General features: G+C 39.3%; 1 protein-coding gene across 2 annotated transcripts in view; it reads left to right on the top strand.

Moving 5' to 3' along the window:
• Positions 1–12,695, top strand: part of TMIGD1 (transmembrane and immunoglobulin domain containing 1) — a 30,954-nt gene extending 18,259 nt beyond the window's left edge. Inside the window, exons 5-8 of one of the 2 annotated variants that reach the window (XM_087924394.1) lie at positions 537–815; positions 1,665–1,768; positions 10,822–10,859; positions 12,098–12,695. In XM_087924394.1, the coding sequence (XP_087780520.1) occupies positions 537–815; positions 1,665–1,768; positions 10,822–10,859; positions 12,098–12,101 (425 nt within the window). In that variant the 3' untranslated portion in view covers positions 12,102–12,695. Of the gene's footprint in view, positions 1–536; positions 816–1,664; positions 1,769–10,821; positions 10,864–12,097 lie in introns of those variants that run through there. The other variant, XM_087924400.1, reaches the window with a different exon arrangement.
• Positions 12,696–19,472: the final 6,777 nt, after the last annotated feature.

Raw genomic sequence — 19,472 nt, 5'->3', positions numbered from 1 at the left:
CTGATTTGGCATGGCCTTTTGTTTGTAAAGTTTGTTTTTCTTGTTTCCCTAGCTTTAATTACTTGGCTTTTGTCTAGGGCTTCTTTCAATACCTTTTATCAAATCTCTTTTCCTATGCAAGTTTGCTTTTATGGCTAGCCTGATGTTCCCTTTGGGCTCTTCCTGCTTGGGTATCACCACTGTCCTCATGAAGTTCCCTTTCCACACTTCCTTCGACATTCAGCAACTCAGCAGTAGGAAAACACGCAGTTAGCAAACCATCAATCCATCAAACCAGCAATCGTCAGGAATCCAATAGGTTCTCTTGCTCCCTCTTATGGCGGTTTCACACCGCACCCAAAATTCCATGCTTTGCAGTTTAAAGTGACACACACTTAAACTTACTATCATAGTCTATATATATTATTTTACCCAAACTACGTTAGGTAACCTATGTTATTCCTAACAGGCACCGGGCAGGGAGAGGTTGGGTGGCACCCAGGGCATTTGCCCAAACCTGGGTTTTCTTTGCTGACCCATCTTCTGCCGCTCCACAGACGCCCCCATCCTAACTGGAGAAGACCCGCCCGGCATCCCCGCCGAGTGGGATGTGACCCTCGATTGCCATGTCAAAGCCAACCCTCCTGCTCAGCTTACCTGGCTGAAGGACAACGAAACCCTGCGCCTGGAGGACTCCCGCTACCGGGTTTCCCAAACCAGCGAGCTCTTTCAGCTGACCATTAAGGGAGTCCAAGCCTCGGACGGTGGGATGTACACCTGCGTGGCTCGCTCTCCGCGTGGAACGAGCCGTAAGGATTTCCACCTGGTCATCGAAGGTAACTCCTGTCTATTGATTTGTATCCCACCTCTACTATTTTTACATATAAATAGAATTGAATAGAATATAGAAAATAGAAAGTAGAAAATAGAAAATAGAAAATAGAAAATAACAGAACACAACAGAATAGAAACAGGAATAGAATAGAATAAAAACAGGAGAAGAATAGAATAGAAATAATAGAATAGAATAGAAACGAATAGAAACGAATAGAAAGGAGTAGAATAGAATAGAATAGAATAGAACAGAATAGAACAGAATAGAAACAAATAGAATAGAATAGAAATAGGAGTAGAATAGAATAGAATAGGAGAATAGAATAGAATAGAATAGAATAGAATAGAAGAATAGAATAGAATAGAAATAGAATAGAATAGAACAGAATAGAATAGAAGCAGAATAGAATAGAATAGAACAGAATAGAATGAAATAGAATAGAATAGAATAGAATGAATAGCAGATAGAATAGAATAGAAATAGGAGTAGAATAGAATAGAAGCGAATAGAATAGAATAGAAATAGGAGTAGAATAGAATAGAATAGAATAGAATAGAATAGAATAGAATAGAATAGAATAGAATAGAATAGAATAGAATAGAAATAGGAATAGAATAGAATAGAATAGAATAGAATAGAATAGAATAGAATAGAATAGAATAGAAATAGGAATAGAATAGAATAGAATAGAATAGAATAGAATAGAATAGAATAGAATAGAATAGAAACAGAAACGAAACAGGGGTAGAATAGAATAGAACAGAGAATAGAATTGGCATCTGTTGAATGTCTTTAATAAAATGGATCTTACTGGATGATGGTGGCTTCTCTCTCTCCCTTTGTCCCGCAGAGAGCAAGCTGCCTTTCCCCACCGAAGCGGTCATCGCTGCCGGCGTGGTCCTGTCACTCATAGCGCTCTTCGCTCTTGCTGTTCGATGGCAGAAGTTCCTACAGGTAGGGAGGGCTCGAGGGTGGCTAGGGCCCACTCAGAAGCATCTTCCAGATGCGAAGCATCAGGGTAACAGGAATCTGTTCCGTCCTAGGCCTCACCCAAAAGCACTCAGTCAATTCTGAGTCCCATCAAAAATCTCTTCTTTTACAGTAATGTGAATTATTTCCTGTTTCCTAGTGCGTGATTTGATTGCTTATTGTACCCTATGACTATCATTAAGTGTTGTACTTGATGATTCTTGGCTCTTGATGAAAGTCTCTTTTCTTTTATGTGCACTGAGAGCATTTGCACCAAAGACAAATTCATTGTGTGTCCAATCACCCGTGGCCAATAAAGAATTCTATTCTGTTCTGTTCTATTCTATTCTCTTTTCTTCTCTATTCTTTTATTCTATTCTATTCTCTGTTCTCTTCTATCCACATTCCATATATTCCTGTTCTATTCTATTTTCTATTTTCTACATTCTACGTTCTACTTTCTATTTTCTACTTTCTATTTTCTACTCTACTCTACTCTACTCTACTCTACTCTACTCTACTCTACTCTACTCTACTCTATTCTCTATCCTGTTCCATCTCATCCCATCCCATTCTATTTAAATTCTATTCCTGCATCCTTCTATTCTATTCTATTGTACCCTATGACTATCATTAAGTGTTGCACCTGATGCTTCTTGGCTCTTGACGAATGTCTCTTTTATGTGCACTGAGAGCATTTGCACCAAGACAAATTCTTTGTGTGTTCAATCACACTTGGCTAATAAAGAATTCTATTCTATTCTATTCTATTCTATTCTATTCTATTCTATTCTATTCTATTCTATTCTATTCTATTCTATTCTATTCTTTCTTTCTTTCTTCCTTCCTTCCTTCCTTCCTTCCTTCCTTCCTTCCTTCCTTCCTTCCTTCCTTCCTTTCTTTTTCATTCACAATCAGCCAACAGCTTGGCAAACAGCCTCACAAAGGCAGACTAATTATCTCAGACTTTTAGCAATCCTGGAACGTTGCCCGGTAAATAGTTCCACACTCAGTGCTGGCAGGGAAGGCTGGGTTTACAGAGAAATCTTCAAGAGGCTGGAATGAATGGACAAACAAGTGAGTTGTTTCCTGCAAAAGCCCCCTCCCCTTTTGCTCCTCTTTTAATTCTGATTGGAGGGGCCATTAATCGTCCATCTGTGGCCTTACTCCCACGTTGACCCTGAGTTCTTAATTGCTCCTTTCTGTCAGGTTTCCAAGTGATGAAATCCATTCAAAAAGAAAACAGCAAAGTCCATCTTCAATAATAATTTCTTTTATTTAGAATAGCATCTAATTGGCAAAGTCTAGTTGTAATTCCTCATCTGACACAACCCAGGAATTACACCACATAATATTGGAAGTCAGAAACAACCAGGGCTTCCGGTTTGAGTCTCTTCGGTGACAGACCGAAATCCGTGATCATGCGCGGTTTTGATCTGTGCTCGCCGCCAGAGCGCCCCAAGCCAACTGGTTTCGGGGCTAAGCCACCCCTTAGAGGTGGTGAAGAAGGAGGAGACTCCCAACAGGATTGAGGAGAGCCGCATCTCTCTTCCCCAGCTGGCCATTACTCCCTTTCCCGAAGGCGGTTGCAGCGGTGGTCAGAAATGGCCACCACGAAGAAGAACTCGACCGGAAAAGAATGTGCAGGAGGAAGATAAGAAGAGAAAGTTTTGGTCGACCGGGTTAAACCAAAAAAGCAACAATGTAAAGTACCCTGGAATTTAAATTAAATAACATTGTTCCCAAAGAAGATTTTGAAGCTGCGAAGGGGAGAGAGAAGGGAAAGGATTAGGTTTTTTTTTTTCTTCTCTTCCTTATACTGACAGCCAAAAGACTTAAGCAAGAAATTGAAAAAAAAATCCACTTTGACATTAATAGGCATCTAAGCTGAAAATAAAAGTCAAAGGGAGAATAAAGATTTCTGGATATTTAAAAGTTTTTAAAAAGCAGGAAAGGAGGGAAAAAAAAGAATAGAAGGGCAGGATCTGGAAAAAATGGAGGAGACTGCCTGGAACTAAGGAATGGAACTGTAACTAAAAGGAACCTACAGTGAAATTTTAACAAGATTCCTCAAAGATACATTTTAACTGAAATTTGACAACAAAATAATAGAACCCCAGGAAGAGAAAGTGGAAAAAAGAAGCAAGAAGAAACAGCTTTGGATTATTTGGATTATTTGGTGATTTTTGGTTTTTGCATCTAGATGACTAAAATTAACCGGGTGGTTGTTTAAAAGTCTTCAAAATGGTATCACTCTTAGAAGAACTGAAAATGGAACTTAAAAAATGGAAAGAAGATGCACAAGAAGGGAGAGGTTCTTTTGGCTTCGTATTTCAATTCTTAGAAATGGAGATCTGGAACTATGAGAAACAACAAGAAATGCTTGCAGAACAAGAAGATTGGGACAAAGAAGAAGCCATCTTTAATGATCAAATAATTTTAAGTGGGGCAAAAAAAGGAAAGGGGGGAAAGAAAGTGAAAGGTTTAAGACCAGAAAAAACAACCAAAAAGAAGAACAATTTGAAAGATAAGTATAATATTAGAAAGCAACGGAAGAGGGGATTACAGATGAGAGAGTTAGAAGTAGAGAGACGAGGGGGGAAAAGGGGAGGGAGAAGAAGAGGGGGAAGAGGGTAAGGAAAAGAAGTTGTAAAAGACAGAAACAAGAAATAGAGAAACAGGGAAAAGATATAAGAATTGTAACCATAAGCTTGTTTAGAGATAATGGGTGAAAATTTAATTGTAAAAGGGATTCTGCAAAGGTACCTAAGATAGCATTGTTATATTACAAACAGAAATAAATTTAGAAAATATGATTAAAATGATGGATAAAATATCTACTGTAATGTAGTGGAATGTTTGTTAATAAATAAATGAATTAAAATGAATGAGAGAATTAAATGGGAACATTTTAATTATTATTAATGGTTTATAAAAATATAAGTGAAAAATATGGGGAAAAAAAGAATTAACTATGGAAAGTTTATACGTGCTCCCACGGAAGTATGATATTTAATTGAAAAGAAATGTTAAAGATGTTAAGGTTTTAATGAATATTAATGATAGAATTGAATTGGAATGGAATGTGTGTTTTATTTACATATATATATATATAATTTTTTCTTTTTAAGAGTATAGTGTGTATTTTAAGAATGTACCAAGCAGAATTCGATTGGAAGTTATGTATTATATTGAATGCTACAATTTTAAAGGAATACATTGATTGGAAGTTATGTATTATATTGAATGCTATAATTTTAAAGGTATACATTGAAGCTTAAATAAGAGCTTGAATAGATAAAATTAAAAGATATAAAGGTGCCATACTCCAATTGGTAACTACAGGGAAAAATTTGTTTAATGAGAAAAAATAATATGAAATTGAAACAGGACAGACCAAAGTATAAATATAATGATTTGAATTGAGATGAGATAATTAAAATAAAGTTGAGAAAATTAAAATAGGGGGAAAAACTATGTAGAAAATATAAAACAGTAATAAGATATGGAATAGAATACAAAAATGAGCATGAAATTGAGTTTTGTGTCTGTATGAAGAAGTGATAACCTCCAATCCAAAGGGTTGGATTTAGACGGTCTTGTGGGAACGCAAGGATTCCAAGCTGGTTCCTTTCTTGACTCCATCCCCCAGGCTCTGCTCCTCCTTCTCCTACTAGAGGGAATATTGAACACAGTGCCGTGCATCATCGTTCGTTTTGCCAGCTGGGCAGCTATTCAAATTGAGGGGGGGAAGGGCAGAAAAATATCAAGAAATCCAGTCAAGAGGGTTGCGAGCTTGAAAGAAAGAAAATGAAATATGTAGAACTTGGAAAAGTCTGTATGTGTGTTTACATGGATGGATGGATAGATGGATGGACGAACAGATGGGGGGGGAATGGACGGACAGACGGATAGGTAGGCCGATAGACAGACCAATATATAGATAATGATAGATGGATGGATAGATAGATAGATATAGACAGAGAGAAAGACTGATAGATAGATATGGATGGACAGATAGGCATAGATAGAGATAGATAGATAGATAGATAGATAGATAGATAGATAGACAGACAGAGATAGATAGATAGATAGATAGATAGATAGATAGATAGGAAGAAAGAAAGAAAGAAAGAAAGAAAGAAAGAAAGAAAGAAAGAAAGAAAGAAAGATAGATATGGATGGACAGATAGAGGCAGGCAGGTAGGTAGATAATGATGGATAGATATAGACAGACAGACAGACTGATAGATATGGATGGATGGATGGATAGCTAGACAGAGATAGATAGATGGATATGAATGGATGGATGGATGGACTACTGGCAGACAGGCAGGCAGGTAGGCAGACAGACGTGTAGATAATGATGGATAGAGATAGATAGATAGATAGATAGATAGATAGATAGATAGATAGATAGGATAGGCAGGCAGGCAGGCAGGCAGGCAGACGTGTAGATAATGATGGATAGATAGATAGATAGATAGGTAGATAGATAGATAGATAGATAGATAGATAGATAGATAGATAGATAGATAGATAGGCAGGCAGGCAGGCAGGCAGGCAGGCAGGCAGGCAGGCAGAGATAGATGATGGATAGAGATAGATAGATAGATAGATAGATAGATAGATAGATAGATAGATAGATAGATAGATAGATAGGCAGGCAGGCAGGCAGGCAGGCAGGCAGGCAGGCAGGCTGGCTGGCTGGCTGGCTGGCTGACTGACTGACTGACTGACTGACTGACTGACTGACTCCTGTAATTAGCCATAGCTTTGTGGGGCTGAACTCTACACCAATTGCGATAGATTTTTTTTTTAAAAAAAAAACCCGAGCATCCTGTGGTCTCCTTTATCGTAACCAGACACGACCGTCCTTTCTACAGCCCCAAATTTAGCCTTTGGCACTGCGGGACACTGCCATGGGGTGGGATGCGGTGTGGGGTGGGGATGAGCGGTGAGAAAAGCCTGGGATAATATATAATACTAGTAATAATATTAACATTAATAATGCTCCTAATATTAGTAATGCTCCCATTTTTTTAAAGAAGCGGCCCCTTCTGGCAAGAGGCAAATTTCCTTCAGCCATAAATGTCGTAGGTGCCCTTTCGGATGTCCGAATGTGACCCAGAAGTCCTGGGGTGGGGGGGGTTGGGGGGGCTGCTTCATTTTTGAAACCCGAGTCTCCCCGAGAAAGACAAACCCCTGGCAGAAAAAACAACCTTCTTTGCCGGCAGGAGGTGTTGCTCCTGCTTGAGTCCTGGTGCCCACACGCCGCGCCCCCAAGCCCCCCCCAGAAAGGAGCTGTCATCCACCTCCTGGCCCCAGGCGGACTTCCAAATTGCTTCCCGCCTTCCTGCCAAAATGCAGCACCCTCAGGTAGGTAGGTAATGGGCTTGGTGCAGTGGCTTCACATCTGCCTAACATCTGGGCGAAGGAGCGGCAGAGAGGGAGCGACTCCCGCCCGCTTCCTATCGCCAGGGCCTTCGGCCAAAAGGAACCAAAAGCCCCCCCAATGTTCTTCCTTTTAAAAAAAAACAAAAAACTCACATATATAAGTATTTAATAAACTGTGTGTTGTCTGGGTCATTTTACATATACATAATATTAGTAATAGTAATATTCTTTTCCTTGTATATCATAGTATTCTTCCAACTTCCAACTAGAAATTAGTTCTACCTTTATTATCTAACCATTGGTAAAAAAAAAAAAGGATAAAATAGAGTAAAGTAGAATAGAATAGAGAATATGGGAATAGAATAAAAACAGGAGTAGAGTAGAGTAGAATAGAATAGAATAGAGAATATGGGAATAGAATAAAAACAGTGGAATATAATAGAGTAGAGTAGAGTAGAGTAGAGTAGAGTAGAGTAGAATAGAATAGAATAGAATAGAATAGAATAGAATAGAGAATGTGGGAATAGAATAAAAACTGGAATATAATAGAATAGAATAGAATAGAGAATATGGGAATAGAATAAAAACAGTGGAATATAATAGAGTAGAGTAGAGTAGAGTAGAGTAGAGTAGAGTAGAGTAGAATAGAATAGAATAGAATAGAATAGAATAGAGAATATGGGAATAGAATAAAAACAGTGGAATATAATAGAGTAGAGTAGAGTAGAGTAGAGTAGAATAGAATAGAATAGAATAGAGAATGTGGGAATAGAATAAAAACTGGAATATAATAGAGTAGAATAGAATAGAATAGAATAGAGAATATGGGAATAGAATAAAAACTGGAATATAATAGAGTAGAGTAGAGTAGAGTAGAGTAGAGTAGAATAGAATAGAGAATATGGGAATAGAATAAAAACAGTGGAATATAATAGAGTAGAGTAGAGTAGAGTAGAATAGAATAGAATAGAATAGAATAGAATAGAGAATATGGGAATAGAATAAAAACTGGAATATAATAGAGTAGAGTAGAGTAGAGTAGAGTAGAGTAGAGTAGAATAGAATAGAATAGAGAATATGAGAATAGAATAAAAACAGTGGAATATAATAGAGTAGAGTAGAGTAGAATAGAATAGAATAGAATAGAATAGAATAGAATAGAATAGAATAGAATAGAATAGAGAATGTGGGAATAGAATAAAAACTGGAATATAATAGAGTAGAATAGAATAGAATAGAGAATATGGGAATAGAATAAAAACTGGAATATAATAGAGTAGAGTAGAGTAGAGTAGAGTAGAGTAGAGTAGAGTAGAGGAGAATATGGGAATAGAATAAAAACAGTGGAATATAATAGAGTAGAGTAGAGTAGAGTAGAATAGAATAGAATAGAATAGAATAGAATAGAGAATATGGGAATAGAATAAAAACTGGAATATAATAGAGTAGAGTAGAGTAGAGTAGAATAGAATAGAATAGAATAGAGAATATGAGAATAGAATAAAAACAGTGGAATATAATAGAGTAGAGTAGAGTAGAGTAGAGTAGAGTAGAGTAGAATAGAATAGAATAGAATAGAATAGAGAATGTGGGAATAGAATAAAAACTGGAATATAATAGAGTAGAATAGAATAGAATAGAATAGAATAGAATAGAATAGAGAATATGGGAATAGAATAAAAACTGGAATATAATAGAGTAGAGTAGAGTAGAATAGAATAGAATAGAATAGAGAATATGGGAATAGAATAAAAACAGTGGAATATAATAGAGTAGAGTAGAGTAGAGTAGAGTAGAGTAGAATAGAATAGAATAGAATAGAATAGAATAGAGAATGTGGGAATAGAATAAAACTGGAATATAATAGAGTAGAATAGAATAGAATAGAATAGAATAGAATAGAATAGAGAATATGGGAATAGAATAAAAACTGGAATATAATAGAGTAGAGTAGAGTAGAGTAGAATAGAATAGAATAGAGAATATGGGAATAGAATAAAAACAGTGGAATATAATAGAGTAGAGTAGAGTAGAGTAGAGTAGAATAGAATAGAATAGAATAGAGAATATGGGAATAGAATAAAAACTGGAATATAATAGAGTAGAGTAGAGTAGAGTAGAATAGAATAGAATAGAATAGAATAGAATAGAGAATGTGGGAATAGAATAAAAACAGGAAAAGAATGGAATGGAATGGAATAGAACAGAACAGAATTCTTTATTGGCCCAGTGTGATTGGACACACAAGGAATTTGTCTTTGGTGTATATGTTCTCAATGTACCTAAAAGAAAAATAAAATACATTCATCAGGAATCATAAGATACAACACCTTGTGATAGTCACAGGTTACTAAGAAGCAACCAAATCATACTAGGAAACAAATAAAACAATATAAATTGTAAAGTTGCAAGCAACACGGTAAAAACAAATCCCAAATTAAAAAATATTTGGTGTCTTCTTTATCCTTTATCTTTAATGTTAACTTATCCATTTCCGCACTTATCTAATATATATATATTTTAATTACATTTTCCTCTTGAAGGAGTTTCCTCTTTTTTCCAATGTTGTGCAAATGCCATTCTCGCTGCCATCGCCACATGCAATATTAAATATATATTCTCTTTATTATATTTTTTCCTGGCCAAATACCTAACAAAAACATTTCTGGCTTTATCTATATATGTTGCTTTATTGTTTTCTCTATCCATGTATGCATTTTTCTCCAAAAATTTTTTTTTGCCTTTGGGCAGGTCCACCACCTATGGTAGTAACGATGTTAATCTTAAAGTCGGGTTTCCAAGCATTTTGGACCACGGAGTGATTGCCGGGGGAGGGAAGGGAATTATCCTGCCAAACTGAACAAAAATCCAGGCTGACACGCGGCCCCTCCTCAATGCGCAAGCCGCCCCCCCCTCTTTTTTGAGGGAGATGGGCAGTTAAGAAATTTGAATTATAAATAAATAAATAACCTGGATATTGTGCCCAAAGAGTCACTCGTGGAGGGAATTGGTCCGTTTCTAACCATGATAAATGAAGGGTTCTTGATGGTCTCTGAGCTGGCTTGTTTTCTTGCAGATGTTTCATGACCCAACTAGGTAACATCATCAGTGCTAGAAGGAAGGTGGGGTTGCAAGGAGGAGGAGGAAGGACTGTAGGGTCCTTGGTGCTCTCTGAGCTGGCTTGTTTTCTTGCAGACGTTTCATGACCCAACTAGGTAATGTCATCAGTGCTAGTCACTAACTATGATGTGATGATGGTACCTAGTTGGGTCATGAAACGTCTGCAAGAAAACAGCCAAGCTCAGAGAGCACCAAGGTCTGTCTCACGTCAACCCTGAGCTACAAATATTCTTCCTTATTAGTATAATAAATAAATATTTTCTTTCTTTTTCTTCTCTCTCTCTATTTCATTTTCTTTCTTTCCTTTTCTTTCTTTCTCTCTCGCCTTTTCTTTCTTTCCTTCTTTCTCTCTCTCTCTCTCTCTCTCTTTCTTTCTTTCTTTCTTTCTTTCTTTCTTTCTTTCTTTCTTTCTCTCTGTTTCTTTTTCTTTCTTTCCTTCCTTCCTTCTTTCTTTCCCCTTCCTACCTTCCCTCCTCTTTGTCCTCCTTCCTTTCCCTTCTCTTTTTCACTTTTCCTGAAAGTGCTTCAAGAAAACCGATGCTTCAAGCCACACCGCCCTGTAAGTATTTCTGATTTTACTTCTGATTCACACCTTTCTCCGAAAAAAAACCAAAACAGTCAGGATAAATGTTAATCGGATGTCACGTTTCTATATTAGTCAGAAAGCAGAAAAGCAGCTACTTCATTTCTTAAGGCAGGCGGCCCCTGAATCACAAGCGTTCCCTTAGCCCCCATTTGAAATTTACAACGGCACTGAAAAATATAACTTACGAATGATCCTCGCACTTACGACCCCATCCCGGTCCCAGGATCCAAATTCACCTGTTTGGCAATTCGAACCCATTTCAAACCAGCGGTCCTCTCTGTCCAACATGTGGACTTGGCTGTCTTCAGAAGAAGGGCTTTTGTCTTTTCAATGCAAGGTCTGAATCTAGTCCTGATGGGTTTGTTCTCCTAGGTTTGAAAGGGGGTCCCTAAGAGGCCATCTGTCTCCAAATTAAATAGCCCTCCCTCCACGGAGGGGGGAGGGATACCACATCATCTATCCAGGGGCGGGATTCAAATTTCTGAACAAAGTGGGGCGTGGCCTATTTTGTGGGTGTGGCTTGGTGGTCATGGGACTGACTGGGCGTGGCTTGCTGACTGGGCGTGGCTTGGTGGTCATGGGACTGGCTGGGCGTGGCTAGGATGTAAATATTATAAAATATTTATGTAAATATTGAATTTTTTTTTTATTTAAAAAGAGCAACTTTTACCCAAAATCAGGCAAAGCAGGCAGGGACTCTTCTCTACGCTCTTTCCAGAGTCTCAACACCTTTTTTATAATGCGGCCATCATCAACCCTGGATGCAATTTTTCCAGGTGTGGCCTTACCTGAGGCTTACTAACTATGAAGGACCTCCATCTTTGGGGTGGGAGGCAAGGCAGCCCTGGTTTTGTCGTGGTTGTCTCTCTTCGACTACAAAAGGAAGTGATTGTTTTGCTCTTCGCCTCAGGATAGATCGACAGATTGTGGTCGAAATTTCATTGCTACAAATTGTGTTGTTTTCCTCTCTTTGGGTTTTAATTTCCTGTTTGCAGCCCAAAGTCAGGGTGTGAGATGAGTAGGCCTTATAAATTGCTTTAATTCCTTTCTGGTAGCGTCCGAATAAAAACCGTGGCTCTTCACTCAACCAGTTGGCTGTGTTTTTATTGGGTTGCCTAGGAATCAATTTATTTTTGTTCGTTGCTTTGTTAATTTTACCGTTGGCGGCCAATTTTGATCCTTTTTTTTTTTCCCTTTTCTTTTTTTTTCAGGTGAAGGCATTCTTACTCTAGAGCAACCTCTTAGTTAACCCGCGTGACTTCAGACGGCGCATCTTCCCTCTCGGCGAGGAAATCCTTAGCGCTGCATTGCTTTGATTTCTAACTTTAAATAAATCAAACCTATAACTGATCCGCCTTCAAGCAACATTAACCTTTATAAGTGATCCATTTTCAAGCGACGACAAAATGTATAGATGAACAGATTGGCAGAGTTGGAAGGGACCTTAAAGGTCATCTAGTCCAACCCGCACCCCACCCCGCCCAAGCAGGGGACCCTACAGCATCTCTGACCGATGGCGGTCCAGTCTCCTCTTGAAAGCCTTCAGGGATGGCACTCCCACAACTTCCCAAGGCAACTTCTGTTTCATGGGTGGATTGTTCTTCCTGTCAGAAAGTTTCTCCTTATTTCCAGGTTGAATCTCTCCTTTTTTAAGTATTTATTTGATTTGTCAATCGCTTACAAGATACAGGTACAAGAATAAATATAGTTTTGAATACACGACTTATAAGAAAAATAAAAAACAGTAGGACAGTGACGGTAGGCACGATTGAGGTGCTTATGCACGCCCCCTACAGACCTCTTAGGAAAGGGGTGAGGTCAATAGTAGGCAGTCTAAGGTTAAAGTTTTGGGGGTTTGGGGAAGAAACCACAGAGTAGAGGATTCCAGACATTGACCACTCTGTGGCTGAAGTCGTATTTCCTGCAATCAAGTCTGGTGCAGTTTACCTTGAGTTTGTATCTATTGTGTGCGCTCGTGTTGTTATGGTTGGTATTCATTGACTGGTAGGACATTGCAATGTATGATTTTATATACTATACTTAGATCAGACTAAAGACGGCGTAATTCAAGGTTTTCTAGGTCTAGAGTTTCAAGTCTGGTGCCATAAGGCAGTGGTCCCCAACCTGTTTTGTACCAGGGACCAGTTTCACGCAGAAACACTTTTTCAAGGGTTGGGGGGGATGCTTGCAGACGTTTCATTACCTGCCTAGATAACATCTGATGTTGTTACCTAGTCGGGTAATAAAACGTCTGCCAGCAAACCACCAAGTTCAGGGAGGCTCAGGACAAGTCCCTGCAGGATGGCTGAGAAGCCCCGCCTCTCAGGCCCGCCTCCCTCAGCCTCATCCCTCAGTGTCTGCCTCATTCCTCTCTCAGTCGCGCTCTCGCTCCTCCACCAGCCCAGGAAGAAACTGCTTCAAAGAAGCCGGCAGGGTGGCTTTTCCTGTCGGTGCAGCTCCTCCGAGCGCCCGTTCACCCACCCCGCGCCCGCAGTTCAATCCAGTGCTCCGTTCTGCCAGCCTGCCTTCGTTTCTGGTTGTTTCGGACCAGCTTCGGCTGAGAATAATAACTATTCGCCTCTTTTACTCGGCCGAAGCTGCTCCGAAACAACCAGAAACGAAGGCAGGCAGGCAGAACGGAGCACTGGATTGAACCGCGGGCGGCGAGGTAGGGGTGAACGGGCTCTTCGGAGGAGCTGCGCCGACAGGAAAAGCCACCCTCCCGGCTTCTTTGAAGCAGTTTCTTCCTGGGCTGGTGGAGGAGCGAGAGAGCGACTGAGAGAGGAACGAGGCGGGAGGAAACGGAAGCCGCTGAGCCGGAGAGCAGGACGGGCTTTGGTTGCTTCCTCCCTCCCCTTCTTTCATTTGTGTCCTTGATCCCTGATCCCAGCAGCATTCACCGAAGGCGAAGAAAGACGCCATTTTTATTTTTATTTTCTTTGCGGCCCGGTACCAAATGATCCACGGCCCGGTACCGGTCCGCGGCCCGGTGGTTGGGGACCCCTGCCATAAGGTATTCTGCAACGAGTAGAGGAGTGGAGAATTCTTCTTGCAAAATATTTCTGGACTTTCTCAACTGTGTTAATATCGGATGTGTAATGTGGGTTCCAGACTGATGAGTATAGGTATACGTATAGGTCTAGCAATGTTTTGTATGCTCTAGTTAGTAGTGTGATATTACCAGAGAAGAAGCTACGTAGGATTAGATTAACAACTCTTCATGCCTTTTTGGCTATGTACTTACAGTGGGCTCTAGCACTTGATGAGTACTCCAAGATCCTTGACAGAGTTTGGATCCTCAACAAGGTCTTGACTATTTAGCTTGTATTTTATTTTCTGATTTTTTTTCTGCCAATATGTAGGACAGAGCATTTATTTGTTGAGATTTGAAGTTGCCATTTATTTGACCATTCTGATACATAGTCAAGGTGTTTTTGAAGGGTAGCAGGATTGTCTGTGGTGTTGAATAGCTTTACATCATCAGCGAAGAAAACACAGTTGCTCTTAATATGATCACAGAGGTCATTTTTGTAGAGTATGAAGAGAGTTGGTCCTACAACACTGCCTTGGGGGACACCACTGTTGACAGGTACAGAATTTGATAGGATGCTCCCAATTTTGACCATTTGTTGTCTGTTTGACAGGAACGCTTCTATCCAGTTATGTAGATGTCCAGAAATACCATAAGATTTTAGTTTTAGGAGTAGTTTGTCATGTACCACTGAATCAAAGGCTTTACAGAAGTCTATGTAGATTGTGTCTATTGCTTTGCCCTGATCGAGTTGTGTAGTCCATATGTTTTTGCAGTGTAAGAGTTGCAGATTACAGGATAGTTTTTTTCTGAAACCAAATTGTTTATTAGAGACTAGGTTGTTTGTCTCTAAGTGGAGGATAATGGATTGGTTAATAATTGATCCCATGACTTTACAGGTGACGCAGCATAAGGAGATTAGTCTGTAATTTTCAACTAGGCTGGGGTCTCCCTTTTTGAAGATGGGGATGACCGTGGCTTGTGACCATAGTTTTGGCAAGGAGCTGGTCTTGAAAGATTTTTCAAAGATTATGCTTAGAGGTTCAGCTATGGCAGTGGATAGCTTTTTTAAGAAGTAGGCACATATTCCGTCCAGTCCAATAGATAGAGATGGTTTTAGATTGCGTAGTGCTTTTTCAACATTGTCTTCTGTAAAATCGATATGTATTAGATCATTGTAGTTGTCTGTGGTTCGACTAGGAAATACTGGGCTTGATCCATTACTGTTTACAAATACTGAGCCAAAGAATGTGTTAAAGAGGTTGGCTTTCATGGTGTCGTTGTTGCAGTCTTTACCATTAGTTCCTTTCAGGGGTAGGATGGACCTTGAGTCTTTTAGTTTGTTGTTTACAAAACTGTAAAAAGCGCGGGTGGAATTGGTGCGTAGAAGGCTTTCCTCTTGTTTAATGTGATAATTGGTGCATTCAGTCTTTATCTGGTGGCATAAATTTTTGTATCGGCTTTTGAAGTTGGCAATGTGACCAGATTTGTTTTTCTGCCAGAGTGATCTCTTTTTGGATTGAAGCTTCCTTATTGTTATGGTTAATCTGTTTTTCCTGCTTTGGGGAGTTGTTATTAGTACATAGAGTTTGATGACTCTTTTGACTTCAAGTAAAAATATGTTGTAATGGTCTTTAACAGTATTGCATCCAGTGAATAGAAATTGCCAATCAAGGGAAGAGAGATCGTTGATTATAAGATCATAGTTGCCTTTTTTGAAGTTATAATTGGGGATTTTGTCATGATGATGATTTTTGTGTGGACGTATGTTGAGAGAAAAGTCAATCATGTTATGGTCACTGTTGGAAAAGGGTTCTTTAATTTGTATTCCGTAAATTGAATTCAAACTATTGCAGAACATGAGATCGAGGCAGTTGTTAAGCCTAGTATTGTTGGTTACTAGTTGTTCCAGTCCCAGATTTGTTACAGCATTGTAGAAGGTTGCATGTATGGGTTCAGTTGTACATTCGTTTAGGGTCCAGTTAATATGAGGTAGATTGAAGTCACCAAGAAAGATAAAAGCGTGTGGGCAGGATGTTGTCCATGTTAGTAGAACCGAAATGTGATATTTAAAGGCAGTTCACAGATAATGGTCTCAGGAAGAGCAAGCTCTTGGGTAACTTGGATATTTTTTAGATGTAAGGACTTTTTATAGAAGATAGCAACACCACCTCCTCTACGGATTTCACAATCGGATTGGTAAACATGATAGTCTCTTACTGTGGTAATGGAGTCAGGGAGAGATGCGTTGAGCCACGTTTCACAGACAAATATGACGTCGAATTTAGCCATATTTAGTAAGAGGAGAAATTCAGGTATTTTATTTACAAGGCTTCTTGCATTGAGTAGCTTGCATTTAAGGCCAGTTGTAGTTTGAATTGAGGTACTTGGGGGCGCGCGTGCCTAGTCTTGGGTGATGGTGAATTGGTTGAAGAAGGTTTGTTCAGTTTCCATCCATTATTTCTTGTCTGGCCTTCAAAGGTGCCTTGGAGAATAGCTTGACCCTTTCCTCTTCTCTGGGGCAGCCCCTCAGATATTGGAAGGCTGCTCTCCTGTCTCCCTGGTTCTTCTCTTCCCTAGACTAGCCAGGCCCGGTTCCTGCAACCGTTCTTCGCATGTTTCAGCCTCCAGTCTAGTGGTGGTATTCTACTGGTTCAGCCCGGTTCAGACAAACCGGTAGTAAAAAATTTTAATGTTCACCCGAACCAGTAGTAAAAAAATAGCTACTGGTTTGGCCGAACTGGTATTTCCTTTTCTTTTTTCCCTCCCGATGATCAGCGCTTCCCACGATCAGCTATGCCGAGATCCCTCTAAGCAAGGAAGAATGGATGGAAACTGATCAAGGAGAGATTTAACCTGGAAATAAGGAGAAACTTTCTGACACGGAGGACAATCGACCCATGGAACAGAAGTTGCCTTCGGAAGTTGTGGGAGCTTCATCACTTAAGACTTTCAAGAAGAGGTTGGACTCCCCTTGGTCAGAAATGGTGTAGGGTCTCCTGCTTGGGCAGGGGGTGGACTACATGACCTACGAGGTCCCTTCCAACTCTGTTTATCTGTTATCTAGACATACCCAATTCCAGCAACTGTTTTTCGTACGTTTTATAGCTTTCAGCCTCCTAGTCCTCTATGTTGCTCTTCTCTGCCTCCTTTCCAGAGTCTCAACCTCTTGTTTACATGTGATGAATGGAAATACAATTGTCCCATCCTGTCCTGATTGTATTTGTCTCTGTTGGGTCTACACGGGAACAATTTGTTCTCCTGGACAAGGTAAACGGTGGACCCAAAAAACAACGCAGGTTAAAGTCGCTTGTTGGCAGGCGCGTTGTGCTTTAATTTTCTCTCCTGGTGATCAAAACGCCAGGAACACAAAAGGTTGATCCTGCAAGATGGTTATCACCAGGAAAGACTGGTACACCGAGACCAGGCCTTACATCACTGTAGTAAGGTATGTTACCCAAAGAGTGTCAAATGATGACAGAATGTCAAACAAGAAGAACGAGTCGTCGTCCCAACACAAAAAAGACAACATGGTGGGATGAATGCAATTGCAACGGAGGATGTCTTCAAAGGAAATTGGCCCACCCACCCCCAAAAAAGTTGGTTGTGAAGAAATCCGGTGGCCATGAGGAACTCAGTGACCTTGAAGAACCAAGACTTAGAATAGAACAGAATAGAAAATTCTTTATTGGCCAAGTGTGGTTGGACACACAAGGAATTTGTCTCTGGTGCAAATGCTCAGTGTACGTAAGATAAAAAATAAAATACATTCATCAAGAATCATAAGATACAATACCTAGTGATAGTCAGAATAGAATAGAATATAGAATAGAATAGAAATTAGAATAGAAAAGAAATTAGAATAGAATAGAACAGAAAAGAAAAGAAAAGAAAATAGAAAATTCTTTATTGGCCAAGTGTGATTGGACACACAAGGAATTTGTCTCTGGTGCAAATGCTCTCAGTGTACATAAGATAAAAAATAAAATACATTCATCAAGAATCATAAGATACAATACCTAGTGATAGTCAGAATAGAATAGAATATAGAATAGAATAGAAATTAGAATAGAAAAGAAATTAGAATAGAGTAGAACAGAATAGAAGTTAGAATAGAAATTAGAATAGAATAGAACAGAAAAGCAAAGAAAATAGAAAATTCTTTATTGGCCAAGTGTGATTGGACGCACAAGGAATTTGTCTCTGGTGCAAATGCTCTCAGTGTACATAAGATAAAAAATAAAATACATTCATCAAGAATCATAAGATACAACACTTAGTGATAGTCAGAATAGAATAGAATATAGAATAGAATAGACATTAGAATAGAAAAGAAATTAGAATAGAATAGAACAGAAAAGAAAAGAAAATAGAAAATTCTTTATGGCCAAGTGTGGTTGGACACACAAGGAATTTGTCTTGGTGCAAATGCTCTCAGTGTCCATAAAAGAAAAGATACATTTGTCAAGAACCATCCAGTACAACACTTAATAATAGTCATAGGGTACAACAAGCAATCAAATCATACCAGGAAACAGTCAATATAAATCATTAGGATACAAGTGACAAATTTACGGTCATACAGTCACAAGTGGGAGGGGATGGGCAATAAGGAGTGATGAGAAGATTAATAGCAATAGTACTGCAGACTTTGTAAAAGTTGGACAGTGTTGAAGGAATTATTTGTTTAGCAGAGTGATGGCATTCGGGGGAAAAACTGTCCTTGTGTCTAGTTGTTCAGGTGTGCAGTGCTCTATAGCGTCATTTTGAAGGTAGGAGTTGAAACTGTTTATGTCCAGGATGTGAGGGGTCTGAATTATTACTATTAACATGCTCTGATGCTGAGGAGTTCTACTCCCCCTCCCCACCCAAAAAGAAACCTCTTCCAAATGCAAAACACAAGCAGAGGAGTTTCACTTTCACAGCACCAAGCAGCTTGAGTACAGAACAGTTGAGCTAAGCCACACCCAGGCTCCTTGCTGTCTCCTTGCTCTCACACAGCAAATACTGTTTCAGTTTCCAAAGAGCCCTCAACTCTCTCACTCACTGAAAGGATGGTAGCCAGATGAATACCCATGGACGCTGGTAGGCAGAGGCAGAATTTTTTTTCCCCCTTATTTTCCTCCACAAAAATTAATCCCCGCTATATTGTTTCGTAGCAAAGCCTGGTTACTGAGCGAGTTTAAAAATAAGATGATGGTTTAGTCCACGGAAAAGAAACGATTTAGATCTCTGCATCCTGATTAACAACCTGAATAGTTAGCCAGAAGCTCAAACGTTCTAACCTGGGAATTCCTTATCCCCTAGCAAATCAAAATAAACCTTAATTAAATCCGAAGGGAGTTAATAGGGTTTTGTTTTTTTCCTTAGAAGCCAGGATGAATCCTAGAATTATCGAAGCAGGAAACATGTAGAAGCAGGGGGGAAAAAAATCTGTACCATCTTTTTATAATCTACCCCTTCCTGCTCCATCAAGTATTGGAAGATGCTCTCCTGTCTCCCCTGGTCCTTCTCTTCCCTAGACCAGCCAGGCCCAGTTCCCGCAACCGTTCTTC

This window comes from Pseudonaja textilis, chromosome 1 (assembly GCF_049901715.1).
Source record: "Pseudonaja textilis isolate UNSWEBS1 chromosome 1, rPseTex1.2, whole genome shotgun sequence".
NCBI lineage: Eukaryota > Metazoa > Chordata > Lepidosauria > Squamata > Elapidae > Pseudonaja > Pseudonaja textilis.
This window is presented reverse-complemented; position numbering and strand designations above follow the sequence as displayed.